Here is a 21,791-nt window from a genome sequence, read left to right on the forward strand (position 1 = left end):
TTTCTAGACACTAGACCAGTGTTTCCCAAAGTGTGGTACTCGTACCCCCAGGGGTACGGGAAGAGTTTGGTGGGGGTACGCGTTGCACCGGAGTTTGGTGGGGATATGCACTGCACCGTGCTTAGCTGCGCCTAATTCTACATTCTCATGAGTATGAGGGGTACTCAGCGTTACGAAAATTATAGAAGGGGTACACATATGTCAAAAGTTTGGGAAACATGCACTAGACCATGTTACTGCTAAGTAGTGTGTTTCTGTGTGTGTCTGCCCTGCATCTATACACACATGCAATGAGCTTCTCTTACATTGCTGAGTACAAAGCCAAGTATCTTCACTTAATCTGCAACAGCTTTATGACAGATATGATTATCCCCATTTCAGAGATGAGCACCCTGAGGCTCTGCATTAGTCTGAGTCCTTAGGTGTAAGCTATAAAAATCAACTCTAGCTATTTTTTTTTTTACAATTTTGTAATTTCATTGACCACTGAAAAATAAAAAATAATAAAAATGAAAACAAAAAAGAAAACACAATAAGCCATTGCCAGTTATTTCCCATTTTTGAAGTCTAGCGAATTGAAACAGAAAAGGATTTATTCGAAGGATATCGTGTTGCTCACAGAAACTCCAGGAGGACTGGAGAGTCAGCCTGGGGGTTGATTAGCCAAGAATAGTGATTAAAATCGTATCACAAAACTGTTGCAGTGAGGATGTCGTTGCCAACCATGGCCAAGTACTTGAGGTTATAGCTCTAGTTAACATTGCTGGCACTGTTATTTAATCCTCCTGCAGCTGCTGCTGCTTATAGAATCTTCCCTTAGCCCATCCCCTTTCCTTTTGACACTAGCTTCTGATTTAAAGTCTGAGCAGGTGTTTCTAATTGAGAAAGCCTATTTTATATGCCCATGCCCTAGCCGCAGGGGTGTCTGGGAAAGAGCATCTGTCTTTTCAGTAGTGGGACATGGCCTCTGTGTCCCATCAAAACTTTTAGGGGAGCCTGACCAGCGCGGCTCAGTGGTTGAGTGCTGACCTATGAACCAGGAGGTCATGGTTGGATTCCCAGTCAGGGCACATGCCCGAATTTCAGGCTCTGTCCCCAGTGTGGGAGTGTAGGAGGCAGCCGATCCATGATTCTCTTTCATAATGGATGCTTCTCTCTCTGTCTCTCTCTCCTTCTCCCTTCCTCTCTGAAATCAATAAAAATATATTTTAGAAAAGACATAATTTCACAAGCAGGTTCATATGCTGGGCAGCTTAAACAGCTGTAAGACAGCTGGCCAGTGCAGCTTAGCAAGTTCAAGTGTGATCTCATGTTGTCCAGTAAGTGACAGAGCTGGGCTGTGCTGCTTCTCCCTGAGCTAGTCTCCCACTTCCTCTACACTAGGGGTGTCGAACTCAATCAGAGAAGGGGCCAAAATCTAAAATCCAGCCTAAATCGCGGGCCGAATGGTTTACTGAACAGTCATAAACTGTCATTGTGATGGAAACGCAGCGGAGTGCAGTGATGACAGCGCGGTGCGGGCCACATTGCAAGGCCTGGCGGGACGGATTTGGCCCGCGGGCCTTGTGTTTGACACATGTGCTCTACACCCTCACGTCTTACCTGCCACACTGACTTCCGGTTTCTAAACACACCTTGCATTTGCATCCGTCTGTAATTTGGCTCTTGCCTTTTCCTGTGCTGGTGCCACTTTTTACCATGTACTCCTCTTGCTGGGTCTGTGTTGGGAACTTCCTGTGAAGCCTTCCCTGATTTCCGAGCCAAATGAACGGTTCTCTTTTTCACATTTCCTCAGGACCACGCTCTTACCTCTTCTCTGACACGCTGTTTATATGATGGTGGGAGTCTCAGGTCCTTTGGCTTTACTTGACTGTGACCACCTTGAGGACAAGCAACTCTGTTAAGGTGACCAGACATCCTGCTTTTGATGGGACAGTCCCGATTCTTAACAATTTGTCCCGCGGCGTCTTTAAAAAGTCCCGAATTTTTGAAAGAAAAAATCGGGACTTTTTAATTTTTATTATTATTATTATTTTTATCATATTAAGCTTTTATTTATTTATTTTATTTTTTTGCCTAGTGGCAACTGTTTGTTTATTATTTATTTTTTAATAAATCTTTATTGTTCATATTATTACAAATGTCCCTCATTTTCCCCCCCTCCATTGCTCCCCTCCACCAGGTTCCCACCCCACCCTCTGCCCTTTCCCCACCCCCCATTGTCCTCATCCATAGGTGCACAGTTTATGTTCAGTCTCTTCCCGCACCCCTCACTCCCCTTTTCCCCCCGAGAATCGTCAGTTCATTCCCCTTCCATACCTCTGATTCTATTATATTCACCATGGGGACTTTTTTAAAATGCCGCGGGACAAATTGTTAAAAATTGGGACGTCTGGTCACCTTAAACTAGGGGTGTAGAACTCAATCAGAGAAGGGGCCAAAATCTAAAATCCAGCCTAAATCTCGGGCCGAATGGTTTACTGAACAGTCATAAACTGTCATTGTGATGGAAACGCAGCGGAGTGCAGTGATGACAGTGCGGTGCGGGCCACATTGCAAGGCCTGGCGGGACGGATTTGGCCCGCGGGCCTTGTGTTTGACACATGTGCCTTAAACTCTGTTGTATTTGTTATTGCACCCCTGTGGAGTGAGTCCCTTTGAAGACTATAGATTTTGTTATTTTAATCAAGAGGAGTCAAGGAATCCTAAAGGCAACACTTTGAGGCCTACTTTTCACTCCTAGTGGTCATGTTCAGTATTCTCCGATACCATTTCATCTAGGCCTGCTCATTTTTTTAAATCGTTTGAGTGACACCCAGGATTTCGTGGCTGTCATCACTAAGTACCTGCATTCCTTAATTTTTACTTAATGCCTCTCTAAAACGGATTTAAAAGTCAAATGTGAAAGTCAAACAATAGGCTGAGATGTTATAGAGATTACAATTCCAGGAAGCTAGAAGAAATAAGATCTCTAATTATGCTTCACTTTTGAGATGCAGTTTTTAGTAGTTTATTGCCAGCATTTGGTACATGTTCTTTAAATTGCATCTTTTATTTCAGTCAAACACTTAGTCAAACCACTTAATGTTGTTAAGAATTTTGCAGTGGGGTTAGAGCTATTAGGATGCCTCTTATCAATACTTTTCCTTTTCTGTGCTTGCTTCTTTTTATAAAACAATTAGCACCAAATACAATAAAATACTCAAATTTACAGGCATAGATGGCAGTCATGCTGAGCCTAAACTTACAGCACTGTCTTACTTGACTTGGTTATTCATTAGCTGGTATATATGCAAGTCTTAATTATGTGGATGAAATCTGTTCAGTATGTGTGTGAGGTGGTCAGAGTATAATGACCAAAAACATGAATAATTCAAAAGTTGAATGAATGAACACTGAAGCCCTCTGGTATTTCAGTAATTTTTGACAAAACATTTTAACCTTTGTAATTTTTCATCATCATCCTATAATGCCCTAAGTCAGTGGTCCGCAAACTGCTCCACAACAAGTGGTCCACATGTGGCTCGTGAGCCGCGGCTTGCCGCTCTGTTGACTAATGAGTTTGCCAACCACTGCCCTAACCAACTAAGTGAGGCCTGGAAATCAGTGAAGAAATCAAGAATATTTTCAGTCATCTTTGTTTCATTCTTCCAACCCAATTTACCCCTCCTTTGAAATTCCAGATACTTGGGCTGAACATGTTAGGGCATGCATGACTTCTAAAGATTGTTTTAGAGTTAGTTGCTATTTATCTCTCATTTTAGATCTTAAGTTCTCTGAGTATGGGGACCATATCTCACTGAGCACCTAGTACTTTGCAAAGAGCAGGTGCTCCTTAAGTCATGTCAAATGTTGATTAATGGAATACAACTCTTTTATAACTCTCCTAGGCTCCTCATTTGTAATGGAAAGGTTATGGACTAGCTCAGTGGTCGGCAAACTCATTAGTCAACAGAGCAGCAAACCGAGGCTTGCGAGCCGCATGTGACTCAAGAGCCGCAGTGTGCCAACCACTGGACTAGCTGATCTCTCTTCTCTAGTGTCTAAAAGAGATCAATTGAATTTGAATTTTTTTCTTTTTGGAGGAAAAAAAATAATAGTTGCTTTAGTTGTTTCAACTGTATCGCAGAGAAAAATCTCTGGAGAGTCACAGGAGCTACAGGCTCGGCCATGAACTTGGTGAATTACGTAAAACCTTGATATAATGGACTAATTTGGGGGAAGGGGGTGTCCATTAAAGCTGAAAGTCTGTTATATAATCAAGTAGGTTTTCCAAATGTGTATGTTAAAACATTGACAAATTCGCTTACCTGTTGTTACTTATGTAGACACGTTTGTAATTAAAATTAAGTAGGTATGAAAAATCTAATTTCACAGACAGGTTTGCTATATGGATTACTGTAATTTTAAATTTATACTGAACAGGCTTAGTAAACGTGTGCATTCACCAGTCACTGCGAGTAAACAAATGCACATGGCTGAACATTTGCCAGTTCTGTTGTCTCATAGCTTGACTTTCTATAAAACTGCTACAGAAAGTCACGCTATGAGACAACAGAACCAGTTACCCTGGGGAGATGTGGTGTGATCATGTGCTAATCATTTGCAGAACACTATTTACAAGTGGTGACTCTTGGATTTAAATATGTAGACTATAATTGTAGATATGTATTTATTTATGTCGGCAAAATTACTAGTGTTTTTTCCAACATATGGCCTGTTTGCTAAAATTTGTTAGAAATAACTGAATTAATAACAAGAAAATAAACGGCTAATTTAATTATAAGCAAATCGTAGTTAAAAGCATTTTAGTATTAACAAGGTGTTAATTTTTACATATGACATACGGACCAGAAATTTTGTGCACTAAATCCAAAGTTCGTTAAATCGAGGTCCACAAAATCAATGGTTTACTGTGTTTACATCATAAAAAGTATTCATTTGTATAATATTAGAATTATGTATTACTATTGGCTGGAAGTTAGGTTCAATTCCTGACCTGAATTCCTCTGCTTTTGAGGCAAGATGGCTGACAATTTTGTGACATTTCATGTAAATTTGGCTTTTTTTTTTTTTTTCCAGCTGTGTCAGATTCAGGGAGCTTTGTAGCATCTCGGTCCCGGCGAGAAAAGAAATCAAAGAAAGGGCGCCAGGAAGCTCTAGAAAGACTGAAAAAGGCTAAAGCTGGTGAGAAGTATAAATATGAAGTAAGTAATCATTTTCCTGTTTTTGTTTTTTTCCTTTGTGCTTCATCCAATTCATAGCCACTTCCTGTAAGGCACTTTACAGATGCTTCCACAATTCTGAAATGAAAGTAGTTATATATTTTCCTTATTAAATACATTGCATCTCTGATAAATCCCATGGCTTTGGGGGGGGGGCATAGAGATGCTTTTACTTTACTCTTAAGGTACTGAGCAGTCTAGCTAAGCACTTGGAGAGAATTATTTTTCCTAATTTCATTTGTAAGGGGAGTGGCAGTGGTGACTTGGATCTTATTTCTGCTGTGCCCGGATGTAAGATGTAACGTCATGCCATTTTGGCTGTTTTCCTGTACCCACTGCTTATGACCTGTAGGTGGAAACAGAGTAGCTACCATCTGCACAGCATTGTCTAGCTTCCCCTTCAACATGTTCCCTGAGTATCTTCACTGCCTTGGGGCCAGAAAGTGATTGATTAATACTAGAAAATAACAGCATTTAATACACTTTTTTTGTTAACACTATTCTAAGTGCTTTTACAAATATGGTCATATATTTAATTCTTCCAACAACCATATAAAGTTAGATGCTATAATCAAGAGCATTTTGCAGCTGATAGATCTGAGGTCACAGAGGCAGAGCCTTGATGTGAACTCAGGCTTCACAATGTGCATGTTGAACCATGGCCTATACTGTATTGGACAATTAAGCAAGCAGAAGAAGTTAAGTGAGTCAACCAGACCATAAAGGGCTGCTAAAAGGATTATAGTAAAACAGGAGTAAAGCATTTTTTATTGAATTTATTGGGGTGACATTGGTTTACAAAACCATACAAGTTTCAAGTATACAACTCAACAAGACATCATCTGTACACTGTGTCATATGCCCACTGCCCTAAGCAAGGTCTCTTTCTGTCCTTGTTCCCTCTCTTTTTTTTTAAAATATATTTTTTATTGATTTTTTTACAGAGGGGAAGAGAGAGGGATAGAGAGCTAGAAACATCAATGAGAGAGAATCATCGATCAGCTGCCTCTTGCACACCCCCGACTGGGGATGTGCCCGCAATCAAGGTACATGCCCTTGACTGGAATCGAACCTGGGACCTTTCAGTCCACAGGCCGATGCTCTTTCCACTGAGCCAAATCGGTTTTGGCACTCGTTCCCCCTCTTTGCCCCATCTCCACCTACCCCCTCCAACCCACTTTCCCCCTGTAGGTACTTCTATAAAGGAGTTCTCTTGGGCATTTCAGATGTTTACACAATGTGCTTGATTTCTCTTCAATCACTGATGTTAATTGCATAGCTCTAAGAGTTCATGCTGAGTAGTAGCAATGATTTTAGAGATAAAGTCAAAATGACTTGTTACTCAAAATGATTTTTAAGAAAAGTTTTCTGGTATCTTTTTGAATGAGTTGATTAATAAGAGACAGAGTATGCCCCTTAGACTTCAACCAACAAAAATCACCTGCCCCCCCCCCCCCAAAAAAAAATTTTTGGTCAGTACAGCAATATTAATTAGATATTAATTATCCTAGTTGTGTTTGAATTGTCAAAAACTTAATTTGAAGGGCAGGTAGTTTCTGTTATCAAATGGTAGAAAGCCAATATTTGCCAGTGATCCCTATAGAATAAACAGGAGGTGAAAACAAAGCTTAGTCCTGAAATTATGGCAGAAATCCAGTCATTCTAACCATTGTGCTTGCAAAGCTTGGTGTCCAGGTGTTTTTTCTTAGGGTCTTTGGAGTTAGTTAATTCCTCCACCACTATCCCCACTTGATAAGGCAGAACTGTCAAGAGAAGGGGCAAATTTTGTTGTTATTAATCCTCACTTGATGATTTTTTCCTCATTACTTTTCAGAGAGTCAGAGGGAGGGAGAGAGAAGGAGGAAGGAAGGAAGACTGGAAGAGAGAGAGACAGAGACAGATAGAGACATAGACATCAATATGAGAGAGAGAGACATCAGTTGGTTGCCTCCTCTGTGAACCCTGACTGGGTCAGGGATTGAACTTAACACCAGGGCCATGCCCTTGACTGGGACTTGAACCCGAGACTCTTAGGTGCGCAAGTTAACTCTCTAACCCTGAGCAACACTGGCTAGGGCGTGAAGGGGGAAATTTTTAAAGAGGCATCCAAGTACTTGCTAACCAGCCCACCAAATTCTCATCTGGGAAGGCGATGGCCTGTCACCACGACAGCTGCAGCAGTGGTGTGCATCTGCTCCATTTGTTGCTTTAACTGGGCTGAGGTGGTCTGCTCTATTCATGCCAGTGGTTCACGATGTTTTAGGGCTCTGGCAGTAGGACAGCCTGTATGATTGGAGGACTTGCCACTCTCTGGACTTGCCCTCCAAGTTGCTCAGCGTTGTTGTTTTTTAATTGAAGTATAATTGTTATACAGTACTGTATTAGTTTCAGGTGTATAGCATGGAGATTTGACTTTATAAAATGACCACCACAATAAGTCGAATAACTGTTCAACCAAATATAATTCAAAAGGGAAAATCTCCTTTTATCCCCCTCTCAAATTTAGCAAAACACTATATTCTGCAGTTACCCTCGAAATGGTTTTTGAATGATTCCCCTTTTGAATTTTGTCACCTTACAAAGTTGATTTAATATTGTTTATATTCCCCATCTTATACACTATATGCCTATGACTTATTTTTTTTTTAATATCAAGTTTGTACCTATTGATTCACTTCACCAATTTTATCCACCCTCCCCAACTGGCAACCGTCAGTCTGTTCTCTGTATCTATGAGTCTGGTTTTGTTTTGTTTTTTAGATTCCAAATATAAGTGAAATCATATGATACTTAGCTTTCTCCAGCTTATTTCACTTAACAGAATGCCTGCAAAGTCTATCCATGTTGTCCCAAATGACAAGATTTCATCCATTTTTATGTTTGAGTAATATTATATACATAGACCACTCCTTTATCCATTTGTCTATTGATGGACCTTAGATTGCTTCCAGTAGCTCAGTGTTTGTGTCTCTGCAGTCGTAAGACCTGAGAAAGGTGGGGGATTAGTGGTAATTCACACAGAAATCACTCAAAACCCATATGTAGTGTATCTGGAATATAGTGTGTTTTGCTATCTTTTGGAGGGGGTTAAGGGGTGAGGTTTTTCCTTTCGAATTATATTCGGTTGGATGAATAGTTATTAAAATTATCATCTGTGCACAGGGCAACCTGAGCTAGTGGAGAGGGAGGTGACATGCCTTACAGGTTTGCTAAGTACAGGAGAAACCAATCTAGAAATTATAAGTGAATAATCCCCAAAGCAGCTAATGAAGAATTGGCTATAATTCAGTTTGTTTTTTATGAAGTAGATGAGTAATTGATGGTGTGACAAGTATATTATGCTAATGGAATAATTTAATATCTTATGTTAACACCCACCTAAAAGGAATACTAAGCTAATTGATGTCTATTTAAGGAAAACCCTGCAGTGGTGTTGAATGTCAGAACTCATGATTTGGTTGCAGCTACTCCTTCAGGCTGCCGTTCCATTTTCAATTTTGACAATTTTTTTTTCTCATCAGAATTGTTTAACGCTTTCACTCCATTTGAAGCTTTCTCAAACTTGTGTGATGGCAGGTCGAGGACTTCACAAGTGTTTATGAAGAGGTTGATGAAGAACAGTATTCGAAGCTAGTTCAGGCACGCCAGGATGATGACTGGATCGTGGATGATGGTATGTAGGAAGAAGTTGCCTGCCAGGCACTGTCTTAGTTGTGTTTCATACTGCCTTGCATGTGTCGATGCAAGGCTCTGTAAAGATCACACCTTTGGTTTGGACTTTCCTCAAATACATTGTTTGGAAGCAGAACAATAGAATATTTATTTAGGGGCATTTTGGAGAATCCAGGCACATTCCGCAGGATGTAGTATAAATCCTCCAGGAAATGGCTGTGTAGAAACCAGGAGGAGCCATGTACTTGTGTGTTATCCCCATGTAAGGCGGGGATAAGAAAACTAGCTCACAGAATGGCTGTGAAGATTGCATTGATCCTGTGGGCCAAATCATTTCCCCAGCTGACCTAGGTGGGTGCAGCCATACATCAGAGAGGTTGTGGGTCTGGTTCCAGACCACACAATAAAGTGAATATTGCAATAAAGCAAGCTATAATCTTTTTGCTGGTGAAGGGCCTTGCTTTCAATTTGTAAAGAAATATTAGGTCTAGTAATAATTAATGTCGTTTTCTAATACTTTTTTAAATCGAATTTATTTAAACAATACAACAAAATTTAATCAACAATATAGTTGCCGTTGTTTTCTACTACTTGTGCCCAACGCTCAGGAAGCATTTTAATCCCTCTGTTGTAAAATTCTCGTGATTTTGATGCAAAAAATTCGGTCAATGCATTTTTGAGGCATTCTTCATTATTACATTTTTTTCCAAGAAGAAAGTTTTGCAAAGAACGAAACAAATGGTAATCGGAAGGGGCAATATCAGGAGAATATGCAGGTTGAGGGAGAACTTCCCATTCCAACTGGCGCAGTTTTTCAGCAGTGATTCTTGCAGTATGTGGCCGTGCGTTATCGTGGTGAAGAATTATGCCCTTCCGATTAATCAGCGCGGGTTCTTTTTCTCTTAAAGCTTGGGCTAACCTTTCCAATTGGGCACTATACACTGCACTTGTGATGGTTTGGTTAGATGGTAAAAGTTCAAAATGAAGAATTCCTTTAAAATTCCACCAAACACACAACATCACTTTTTTCGCATGCAAGTCAGGTTTTGGCGTGGGCTGCGGAGCCTCATTTTTGTCCAACCATTGAGGCCGCCTTTTCAAATTAACATACAGCACCCATTCTTCATCTCAGGTAACAATTTGCTCTAAAAACGGCAAACGGTTTTGACGAGAGAGGAGCAAACTGCAAATTGTGACTCTTTGATTACGGTTGTTGTCGGTCAACTCATGAGGAACCCATTTTCCAAACTTTTGGACTTTGCCAAGTGCACGCAATTGATTGGAAATTGTTTTTTGTGAACAATTTAAAGTTGTCACAAGCTCTTGTTGAGTAATTTGAGGATTTTGCACCAAAAGAGCTTGAAGAGCTTCTTGATCAAAATTGGATACACGGCCTCGACCACTCTTGACATCTAACGAAAAATTTCCCTCGGGAAATTTCTCAAACCAACGCTGGCATTTTCTGGTGCTAACTGCATCTTGACCAAGAGCACTACAGATGTTTTTTGCAGCCTCACTTGCTTTTCTTCCTAATTGGAACTCCTAAAGCACATGTGTCAAACACAAGGCCCGCGGGCCAAATCCGTTCCGCCAGGCCTTGCAATGTGGCCCGCACCGCGCTGTCATCACTGCACTCCGCTGCGTTTCCATCACAATGACAGTTTATGACTGTTCAGTAAACCATTCGGCCCGCGATTTAGGCTGGATTTTAGATTTTGGCCCCTTCTCTGATTGAGTTCGACTCCCCTATCGTAAAGCATGCAGTGCCGAATATGCTCTTCATCCGCCATCTTCTTAGCCTTAGTTTTGCAACAAAAACCAAACCAAACACAAACTTTTTCAAGCAAAACTTGTTAATTGCACTTCACACGTTCTGTAGATACCACGTGTTTGAAGGTTATGTCAATACAAGTCAACGCCAAGGAAGATTTTAAACGAATGTTGAAAAACGACATTAATTATTACTAGACCCGATACAACATTGGGGAAGCGCAGTAAAGCGAAGCAGAGTAAAACGAAGATGTCTGTATAGTAGATAGCCTTTGGTTTTAATTCGGAAAACTTGTGTGGCTGCTGTTTTGTCTGACACCTATTTGAACAGGATTCTGCTCACTTAAAAATGGCACAGGACGGGGAGAACATCTGAGTGGGTCTAAAGGTTATGCATTTTGTGGTATGGTTCTGGCTAACATATCGGCCAGTTTTAGTAACTTGATCCCAATGTTACATTTTGTTCCTGCAGATGGTGTCGGCTATGTGGAGGATGGCCGAGAGATTTTTGATGATGACCTTGAAGATGATGCCCTTGATTCTCAAGGACTAGGTACCTACATTTTGTTTTCCAGAAGATACCATGTTGATACTTAAAGAACTATTTAAAATTTGAGATGACTTGGTACTTTGATACTGTTTCCTTTAAGGGAAGCGTACCTATCACAATTGTTTTTAGGTATAGGAAATGTTCTATTATTGAGAGGAGCATAGTTGTGTAGAAAATTAAATATAAAAAGCAAAAATACAAGAAATGAAAAAGCAAAAATACAAGAAATGAAGTTTTGTGTTTTTATTGTCCAAAGAATTTGGTTTTTCGCTATTTTAGAATGTTCAGTCTTTTTTTTTTTTTTTTTTTTTTTTTTTTTAATCCTCACCTGAGGTTATTTTTCTATTTATTTTTAGAGAGAGTGGAAGGGAGGCGGAGAAGAAGGAGAGAGAGAGAGAAACACTGTTGGTTACTTCTCACGAGAGACAGACACACAGAGAGAGAGAGAGAGACAGACAGACAGACAGACAGACAGAGACACATTGTTGTTGCCTCACACGAGCCCCAGCCAGGGCCAGGGATTGAGCCTGCAATCGAGGAACGTGCTCTGCACCGGAATTGAACCCGGGACCCTTCAGTCCTGGGGCCGATGCTCTATCCACTGAGCCAAACAGGCTAGGGCAGGAATTTTCAGTCTTGTAGTCATTTTAGACTTGCTGACTTAGATAAGTGATGCCTTTTAATTGGAATTTTAGCTCTTTTATAATAGTGTAGTACTTCAATAAGGTTTAGAACTTAATCTACTTGCTTTGTTTAATTGAAATTTAAAATGATAATGAATGGATGTGTCCGACTGTCTTAGCTGAACAATTACTGGCAAACATTTTTTTTTTTTTTTTTTTTTGTAAACATGCCTGATTTAGTTTCTGTCAGATAAGAAGGGAAAATTTTCTTATTTTCTGGTTTAGTTTTTTCTCAGCAAACTATGGCCCACTCACAGCGGTTTATTTTTAAACAGCTTTATTGAGATATAATTCACATGTTATGCAATTCACCTATTTAAAGTATACATACATTTAAACACATATGGTCTTTAATGTACTCACAGAGTTGTGTAGCTATCACCAGTTTCTCATTTTCATTAACCTAGGAGGATATCATGCCTGTTAATGTATAGTCCTTGGGCTAATACTGGTTTTTACATTTCTAAAGAATGTTGTTGTTTTTTTAAAAAAAAAGATGCCAAGAAGAATATAAAACAGCGTAAGAGAGACTTACGTTGCCTCAAAGTCTAAATTCTGTGCTGTCTTGCCCTTTTCAGAAAGTCTGGACCCTAATTTGTAGATTAACATTTTGCAATATGCGTTCACTTTCTCCCTCTTCACTCTACCCACAACCACATACAGAGACTTAATTTTTGGTGAATTTACTGAAAGTAAGTTGTCCATGACAATTTACTTGTACTTCAGCAGTTACCTTCTAAGAACATGGACATTTGTCTATTTGCCATTCTCATAATATTATCTAATATATTGTTCATAGTAAGATTTTTCCCAGTTAACCTAGTAATGTCTTTCATAGCTATTTCTAAAAATGCAGAGTCCACTTTAGCTGTCATGTTTCTTTTTTTAAATTATATTTTATTGATTTTTTACAGAGAGGAAAGGAGAGAGATAGAGAGCTAGAAACGTCGATGAGAGAGAAACATCGACCAGCTGCCTCTTGCACACCCCTCACCGGGGATGTGCCCGCAATCAATGTACATGCCCTTGACCGGAATCGAACCTGGGACCCCTCAGTCCGCAGACCGACGCTCTACCCCTGAGCCAAACCGGTTTCGGCAGAACTAAAATATTTGATGTCTGTTTATGTTGTGAGTCCATACTGATACATTAGATTGAAACCCAATCCTACACTGTTCTTCATCTTCCCTAGTTCTCTATTTGTGTCTACCTTAACGACCAATGAAAACCCTTGTCTTCTAAAATTTCATAATATAATATTGGAAATTTTAGAATCACTAAATCTATAATACACTCTACCAACAACCTTTCTAAAGTTTGTAATTTCTTTGAAATTTTATTCTTGGCATATAACCTGTTAAGTTTGTATAGTCAGAGTGTCGTCTTCAAAAGGTGTGTGAAGTAATTTTTGTGTGTGTGCCGTATCATCAGTTTACTATATAGGTTTATTTTGTTTGTATTCAAATTTTAGTTTAAAAAATTCTTTTGTTTTCATTTTATTTTTTTAATATCATAAAACATTTTTGTGATTTAAAAATTAAAATTGTATCAAGATATTAAGGTAAGATCTTACTCTAATTCCTATGCTTTCTATTTGTCCCTACTCATCTCCACAGGTAACTATTTTTAATAGTTTCTGATTATTCTTCCTGTCTTCCCTTTTATAGAAAATGAGAATGTGTATTTTTTTTCTCATGTGTAATGTTATTTATTTATTCATTCGTGGCTTAAATTAGACTATGTTCCTGGTTTCTGACAAACTATGTAATTCTACACACTGGTACCATATTGGTAGCAGTATGGCTAATTGTGTAATCCTAGTTTTTGTTAGTCTGTGACAAAGAGAATGAAATGAAATGATCCCATGTGCTTTTTCATCTCCTTAAACAGGAGAATTTGTGCACTGGTAGGGTGCCTCAGCTTGGCCTGTGCCCTCTCGCAATCTGGGAACCCTCGGAGGGTGTTGGAGAGCTGGTTTCGGCCGGATCTCCACAGGCCAGGTGGTCAGTGTGTGTCATAACTATCACCTGGTCGGCTGGTCAGCCGGTCGCTTAGACTTTTATGTATATATATAGATTGCTAAATTCTGCACCGTAGGAGTTGTCTAATTTTACACTCCCATTAACAATGTATGAGTGTCTGTTTAGACCCCCATGGCTTCACCAACAGAATTTGTTGTCAAGCTTTTGCATTTTTGCCGCTCTAATATGTGAGAAATGACATCTTGTGATTTTCACTTGCATTTCTTTTACACATGTAGTTGGACATTTTTTTCATAAAACTTATAGTTGTTTATATAGACAGGCATACCTCAGGTATATTGTGGGTTCTGTTCCAGTCCATTGCAATAAAGTAAATATTGTAATAAAGCAAGGCATAGTATTTTTGATGGTGGAGGGTCTTGCCTGTAATTTGTAAATACTGCAACATCTATGAAGCACAGTAAGTCAAGCACAGTAAAATGAGATATGCCTGTATTTTTAGGTGAGCCATATATTTGTGTTTATTACCCTCACTAGAGGCCAGTGCTCAAAATTCATGCACGGGGGCTGAGGGGTGGTGTCCCTCAGCCCAGCCTGCACCCTCTCCAATCTGGGACCCCTCTGGAGATGTCCAACTGCAGGGATTGGGCCTAAACCAGACATCAGACATCCCTCTCATCATCCGGGACCACTGGCTCCTAACTGCTTGCCTCCCTGCCTGCCTGCCAGCCTGATTGCCCACAACTGCCCTCCCCTGCCACAACCCGCTGCCTCTGCCGAGCCCCGCCTCCGTTGTGCGAGTGGCCATCTTGTGACGGCCATCTCGTTAGGGTGTGATGCGTGAGGGTGTGACAACCACCTAAGCTGCCATTAGTATAGATTCCTATTGGGGTTTGGGGCTTTTTTAATATTAGAGAAATTGGTCCTTTATCTGTGAAACATTGTAAGAATTTTCTTCTGTTTTGTCTATAAACTTGTTTCTTATTTAACGGAAATGGAACCGTGAGCTTCAGGTTCATAGGTTGACGCTCAACACTGAGCCCATGCCAGCTGGGCTGGTTACTTTCTTTACAAATGGGTAGCCAGCATTACTTATTAAAAAAATCCATATTGTGCCCAGGGATATGAGATGCCACCTTTATTATATGCTAAATTTCCATAAGTAAATGAGTCTTTTTGTACACTCTCTGTTTCTCTTCTATGTATTCCTGTGCCACCACCACACTATATTAAACCTTTGTACGCCATAAGCATCTATAGATTTTTTAAGCTCAAAATATTGTGGCATGTTGGGATGGTTTCCGTTTTGGACGCGTGGCAGTTATCTAGTTAATTATATTCATTCGAGGTCTTTTTAAGGTAGAGACTGCTCTGGAATGACTCAGAAAGCAAGGGTAAAATTGAGACTATGAGAATAGTTTATAGGTGATTGACATTCACATGATCATAAGAGCATGGCACAGGTTGTTCTTTACTGTGTAAATGTGTCTGTTGGCTTAGTGTTGCTACAATATATTGTGTGTATATAGTTGCTATTCTTCATAAAATGGAAATTAGGATGCTGCAATATCATAAGTGATAATGCTATTTTTTTAAAGCTTAGTTGTCTTTTCAGATTCAGTCTAGTGCTAAAAAGGCAATCTCATGGGGACTGTGAGGCTAAAACCCTGCCTTCAGATGAACTTGATCTTTTGATTTCTATGGGTAAAACAGAACCCTCCCACCACCACCTTTTAGGAAGATTTTTATTCACACTAACAATAGCAATTAAACAGTTACACTTAGTAACTTATCCAGATATTTTACTGGTATTTTCATCAGTTTTCGAAATAACATTCAGCCCAAGTTTTCCTGATTTCAGCTGTTTTAAAAATTCTTCCATCTCTACCTTGCATAAAGTTTCACGTTTTTGTATTTTGAATTCTTAACAGTTTTCTTCTCAAATTCTCATATACAGAGAGCAGGTGACTAGACTTTTTCATTTTGGTTTTTGGCAGTGCTTGTTTCTAAATAATTTATATTCCAACAGTAAACGATAGTAAAACTCGCAACAAAGAAAAGAAGAATGTAAAGAAGTCTGTGGTGACAAAACCAAACAATATCAAGTCAATGTTTATTGCCAGTGCCGGGAAGAAAACTGGTGATGTGAGTTTTATGTTTTTCTTCTATTTTGTCTTTCCTTTTGTGAAAATAATTTAGTGTTTGAGTATACAGACAATAGGTGCTCTCTATGTTTGAGCTCAAATATTTGAGTAATATTTTCCAAATTTCTATCACTAATTTGAATGTAGATTTCTAGGTGAATTTAGGCACCTCAGTGGTTGGAACTTGGAGATAGAAAAGAAAATTGAATAAGAAAGCTGAACTGACTATAGTGATTTCAGTGATTAGCAGGAGGATCATGGAAATAGAGGATGGGGGCTCTGGGTTTAGGAGTGATGTATACGCAGATGGTTGTTCATATCTGTGACTGGTAGATGAGCACTCAGTGAAGACGGAAAAGGTTCGGTTCTTCCTTTCGTAGACATATGTTCTGGGTGAAAATGGGAAGTGCAGGGCTATTTCATTCTACCTTCCTTTCTACCTTCCAGAAAGCTATAGATTTGTCCAAGGATGATCTGCTAGGTGACATTCTACAAGATCTGACCACTGAGGTAAGTGAATCTCTGGGAGTTTTTATTTATTTATTTATTTTAAAAAATATATATTTTATTGATTTTTTTACAGAGAGGAAGAGAGAGGGATAGAGAGTTAGAAACATCGATGAAAGAGAATCATCGATCAGCTGCGTCTTGCACCCCCCTGCAACCAAGGTACATGCCCTTGACTGGAATTGAACCTGGGACCTTTTAGTCCGCAGGCTGACGCTCTATACTGAGCCAAACCGGTTTCGGCAAATCTCTGGGAGTTTTTAAATATGCAGGGGCCATCAGCTGAATAAATAGTTCAGTAATTGTACAAAAAAGACTATTGTCAGAATTTTAAAAAAATGCAGCGAAAACATCATCACCACCACCACAAAAAACAACCCCAAACCAATGAACAACCCTTCGGATTGCTTTTTTCTCACCATTTTAGGTGAGGGGGGGGGTGTTTAAGGTAGTAAGAATACACACACGAGTCAGCGTTGGGAATGCACTCAGTTGCTGCAGTGCATGTTCCCAAAATAGATGGAGGCCTGTCAGTCTGTACAATTAAGCGTGAGATCCTTGTCTAGAATTCCCAGTGGGGACAAAGGAAGAGTCAGTGAGCTGTCCCTCATAGAACTCAGACATGCTCAGCTGTTCCGGGAATTTGCTGTTTCACAAAAAACTAACCTCTCCTTTAGAGGTGCGCGTCTTTCTAAATGACCCTTGATTAAAATGACATACATTCACATCATGTAGTTCCAGCTTGACAGCTTTTAAATGTAATATTCCGGAAGGGTAAGGGAAAAGTATGATAAGTTTTGAAAAGAAAAATTGGTCAGGAGTGGATTCAATATCTATTCTGGGTTTCTAGTGAGTCTGTGGTAGGGTTGCTATAGTAACCTCAGTGCATGAACATAGATCCGTGGAGGGAACAGGGAAGGAAAAATGCTTTGCTCATTGGGCTTCAATGGGGAGAGAAATGTACTTTTTCTGGCTTGTAAACCAAGCGCGGCGATGAAGTGTTTCTTACCCCTCCTTTTAGACACCTCAAATAACCCCACCACCAGTACTAATACCGAGGAAGAAAAGATGCGTTGGAGCGTCACTGAATCCTTTCTCTGTGCACACCCCCAAGGTAAAGTGTGTGGAAATACCTTCCAACTCGATGTACATTATCGCTTAAAATTTATTTTATTGCTTTTCTATGTGAGTGAAATACCTTTGAGTTTGTTCTTGGTTTTTTGTTTTAAATGAGGACTCCCATTTCATCATATAGTTTCATGTAGTATATCAAAAATAGCATGTGCCTGCTTTTGTCATAGTAAATTTTGTGGTTAAGTAGCATGTGTTTATTATAGGTATTACCACTGAGCTAAATGTAATACTTTTCCTCCTGGAAACAAGTATTTCTTTTGTACACCTAGGGAAAAGTAAAATAATCGAAGCTGTTGCATTAATAATACACAAAGTTGTTTTATAAACGGGAACTGTCATTATCTCTGGGCAGGGCAGGACAGTGTGCTTATTTTTAGTATGCAGGTCTAACTGAGTGAACATTTAAACACGTTTACAGGTAGTTCCTTCAGGAAAAACTGCTTCCCCTGCCTCAAAGAAGGAGCCTCTGTTAACCCCTGTTCCTCTTCCACGTGCTGAATTGGCTGGTAAGTAAGATGTCAGGCAGAATCTGATTTCCTGAAGGAACTAGAGCTATTTCTTAGGCAGGATCAACAGCATCTGAGAAAGATGAATACAGTAGGGACTCTCTCCCATTTAGAACTGCATTCATACAAATTATTCCCTTCTGAAGGGGGCTTTTCACAATTTAGTAGCTTATGGATATTAGATCCCAACTGTGAAGCTCTAGCCTTGATGTTGGAGCCTGATGGCCATTGAGAGGTGGCAGGGACCCATACCATAGGACCTCCCACCTTCCCCCCTCCCTCTTCCCTCTCCATGGAGAAACAAGACCTTCACATTTCCACAGTAGAGCTATAGGTTTGTGCTTAACAGTTCTACTCATGCCTTACTCACTTTTTCCTTCTTCCGTCATTCATGCCTGGTTTCCTGAACCCCTCACTTACTTGATTGACCTTATGTACTGCACCTGTGTCCCAGCCTGTACGGGCTCCTTCCTTCACTGTTCACCTGGTGGCTTCTACTCCTTTGAGACTCATCAGTGATGTTTCTGGAGCCTTCCCTGAATACTGTAGGCAGGCATAAGTTGGAAAATTGTTTCTCCCTCACCTGTGTATCCCTTTCACAGTGCCTCCGAAGTACTTTGTCTGTACCTCAGTGATGGTACATATTCTACTGTGATTCTACCGCAGCTTTGTGATTGTCTGCCCCTCTGCATCAAGCATTCTGAGAACAGGGGCCAAGCCTTATTCCTTTCTGTGTTAATAAATGGTTGTTAACTATGAAAAAAAAAAAAAGATGTCAGGCAGAGGTACAAGAGTGTGGAGCAGTTGCAAAGTGCTGCCCCAAATGGAGGACCCGGGAGGGAGGACGTGGAGGCGATTTTGAAGGTATTTGTGATAGCAAGTTTAAGTGCGAAAGATTTCAATTCACAGCAGTAAAAGTTACAAGGTACATCTAGATTTGGAGGTTGACGGGATGCAAATACAGCGTGGGAAAAGGGTAGGCCCTATGGCTGTGCTGGGGAGGCAGCAGTTTGTGATGGGAATGGGCAATGCTGCCTGCAGGAGAGCCAGCGCCAGCAGCGGTGTGCACACACGACAGGAAGGAGTCAGGGGCCATCGATTTTGAAGATGTTGACTTTGACGAGCCCATGGAAACTGAGGAGGTGAATGCGGAGCCTGTGGCTGCTAAGACCTGGGACCAAGCGAGTGAGCCAGCGGAGGTGGCGAAACCGGAGGCAGATCCTGGGAAAGGGACCACGCCCTGCCTGTAAGAGCATTCCGACTTTTCTGGCAAGTAGCGCTACGATTGCTTTGTTGGATTTTGACAAGTTTTTGACAATGTGGTTTTTGCAGAGGAGGTTTTCTCCCAGATGTCTCTTGTTGGGACATCGATCAGGAAGATGACAGCAGTTTCTCAGCCCAGGAAGTTCAAGTGGATTCCAGTCACCTGCCACTGGTAAAAGGGGCAGATGAGGAACAAGTGTTTCAGTTTTATTGGCTGGATGCTTATGAAGATCAGTACAACCAACCAGGTAATCATACTGTATGTCTTTAAGATGGAATAGCGCCTGTCCCTTAAATGCATTAAGGAACTGTAACTGGCACAGGCTCTGCACTCACATACGTACATAGTAAGGGTGCGCGAGGCACCTGAATGGAGAGCAGCTGTGTCCTGTGAATAATCCTCAAAGATGCTTTTTCCCAAAACCAGTTAGTTATATATGGAATGTGTACTTGTAGTTTACCTTCAATGTATCCGAAGTTCTAGTTAATATACTTTAAATGGGAATTGTCATGAATTTGTTCATTTGCTCAGCAAATGAAACACGGTTTTGTATGCCAGGCACTGAGATGGGGTGAACAGGCTGGACAAATTCTCTATCCTAATAGAACTTATATTCTAGTGGGGTAGAGCAGGTGGGGAGGGATAATAGGCAATAAATAAAGGTAAGTTGGTTAATGGTTTAAAGGCGGTTAGTTGGGGGATGGACTCGGAAGGCCTAAGGAGCCTACCTTTGGGCTAAGATTGAGGGCACGTGCAGATCTGCAGAAAGAGTATTTCAGCCTGATGCACCAGTAAGCACAGGCCTGGAGGGAGAAAGGTGGCAGCTTGTTGGTTATAACACAGTAATCAAGTGACAAGATTGGTAGAAAATGAAGTTTGAGAAAAAGGCCTAGGGCAGATAAGGAAGAACCTTGAAAGCCATATTAAGGAGTTTAGGTTTTCTTTCAAGAGCCATGGGGAGGTGGTGGAAGATTTTAAGTACCAGCAGGATGGGCGGAATGGCGTTCTTATGGTTGGGCATACATTTTATTTTATTTTTATTGTTTTATTTTATTTTTCAAAAATATATATTTTATTGATTTTTTTACAGAGAGGAAGGGAGAGGGATAGAGAGCTAGAAACATCGATGAGAGAGAAACATCGACCAGCTGCCTCCTGCACACCCCCTAATGGGGATGTGCCCGCAACCAATGTACATGCCCTTGACCGGAATCACACCTGGGACCTTTCTGTCCGCAGACCAGCGCTCTATCCACTGAGCCAAACCGGTTTCGGCTGGGCATACATTTTAACAGGAATCTCCAATTTGTGTGGAGAATAGCGCTTATACATTTGCGTGTGTGAGTGTGCCTGTGTGTGTGTGTGTATGTATCTGTGTGAGTGTGTTGGGGCTGGAACGGGGTAGTGGGAAAGTGTAGAAGCACTGGAGATCAGTCAGTGCAGGACAGGCATGTAGTAGAGAAAAGTGGATGCATTTAACATGTATTTTGACATGAAGTTGTTGATGGATTAATATGAGGGTTGACAGAGAGGAGGGATCAAGATTGATTCCCAGGTCCTTCTCCAAATGAGCTGATTCTGTTAATTCTGACTCACAAAAGCCAGGAGGCTCTCCAGTTTCCTTTGTGCTCCTTTGAGCCCTTCTTCACTGCAGAGTTGGGCATGACAAAATCTGTTGGATTAGTAGAAAATATACCCTTAAACAGAGATACTTTTATTTAGACCCATTTCTGGATCTGAGGGTAGAAGCAAACTGAATTTTTCAAAATGGTTTCCTGGAGGCTGCATCTGATGAAAATGGAGTGTAGATGTCAGTGAAGCAAGTGAGTGAGTGAGAAGAGTAAGTATTAATTGTTGAACTTGGAGGCCAGATTTACCTTTAAGATAATCAGGCATGGAATTTAATTGGAAAGACCGTAGTGGTCTCTCAGAGGGGAAACAGAAGCAGTAATATGTTTTAGCTTATCAACTATGTGGAAACTCTGGCAGAGCCACTTGAGCAGCAAACTGCCATGTATTAGTAATTAGTTCCTTAGGTAAAGATATAAGCAGTCCTAGAAATGGTATCATATCTCCTTTAGCTAGGGCACGTAACTTTGGCTAGAGCCTCTCACCACTTTGACTACCTCTTTGTTACTTGCCAGTGGGAGGTAGGCTGGCAGGTGTGATTCCATGAGACTGAGCAAATATTTCCCATCCAATGCGGAATCCCAGGTTATCCCATGGTGCGACTGCATGGGACATTGTTTTCACATGTGCTTCATGGGGCCTCTGGAGCATGGCTGTGTGAGTGGTACTCACTGGAGTTGTGCCACTTTGTGGGCCTGCCCTTCCCACTGCTACTGTCTGTGCTT

At 40.6% G+C, this 21,791-nt stretch overlaps 1 protein-coding gene across 2 annotated transcripts in view; it reads left to right on the forward strand.

The window, feature by feature from the left end:
• POLA1 (DNA polymerase alpha 1, catalytic subunit) overlaps positions 1-21,791 on the forward strand; it is a 310,112-nt gene that overhangs the window by 2,042 nt on the left and 286,279 nt on the right. For both annotated transcript variants that reach the window (XM_036439656.2, XM_036439660.2), the window contains exons 2-10: positions 5,083-5,207; positions 8,802-8,898; positions 11,140-11,220; positions 15,912-16,027; positions 16,474-16,536; positions 17,555-17,647; positions 18,086-18,173; positions 19,215-19,419; positions 19,506-19,684. In XM_036439656.2, the coding sequence (XP_036295549.1) occupies positions 5,083-5,207; positions 8,802-8,898; positions 11,140-11,220; positions 15,912-16,027; positions 16,474-16,536; positions 17,555-17,647; positions 18,086-18,173; positions 19,215-19,419; positions 19,506-19,684 (1,047 nt within the window). The remainder of the gene's footprint in view (positions 1-5,082; positions 5,208-8,801; positions 8,899-11,139; positions 11,221-15,911; positions 16,028-16,473; positions 16,537-17,554; positions 17,648-18,085; positions 18,174-19,214; positions 19,420-19,505; positions 19,685-21,791) is intronic.

This window comes from Pipistrellus kuhlii, unplaced genomic scaffold (assembly GCF_014108245.1).
Source record: "Pipistrellus kuhlii isolate mPipKuh1 unplaced genomic scaffold, mPipKuh1.p scaffold_m20_p_16, whole genome shotgun sequence".
In the NCBI taxonomy this organism is placed as follows: Eukaryota; Metazoa; Chordata; class Mammalia; order Chiroptera; family Vespertilionidae; genus Pipistrellus; species Pipistrellus kuhlii.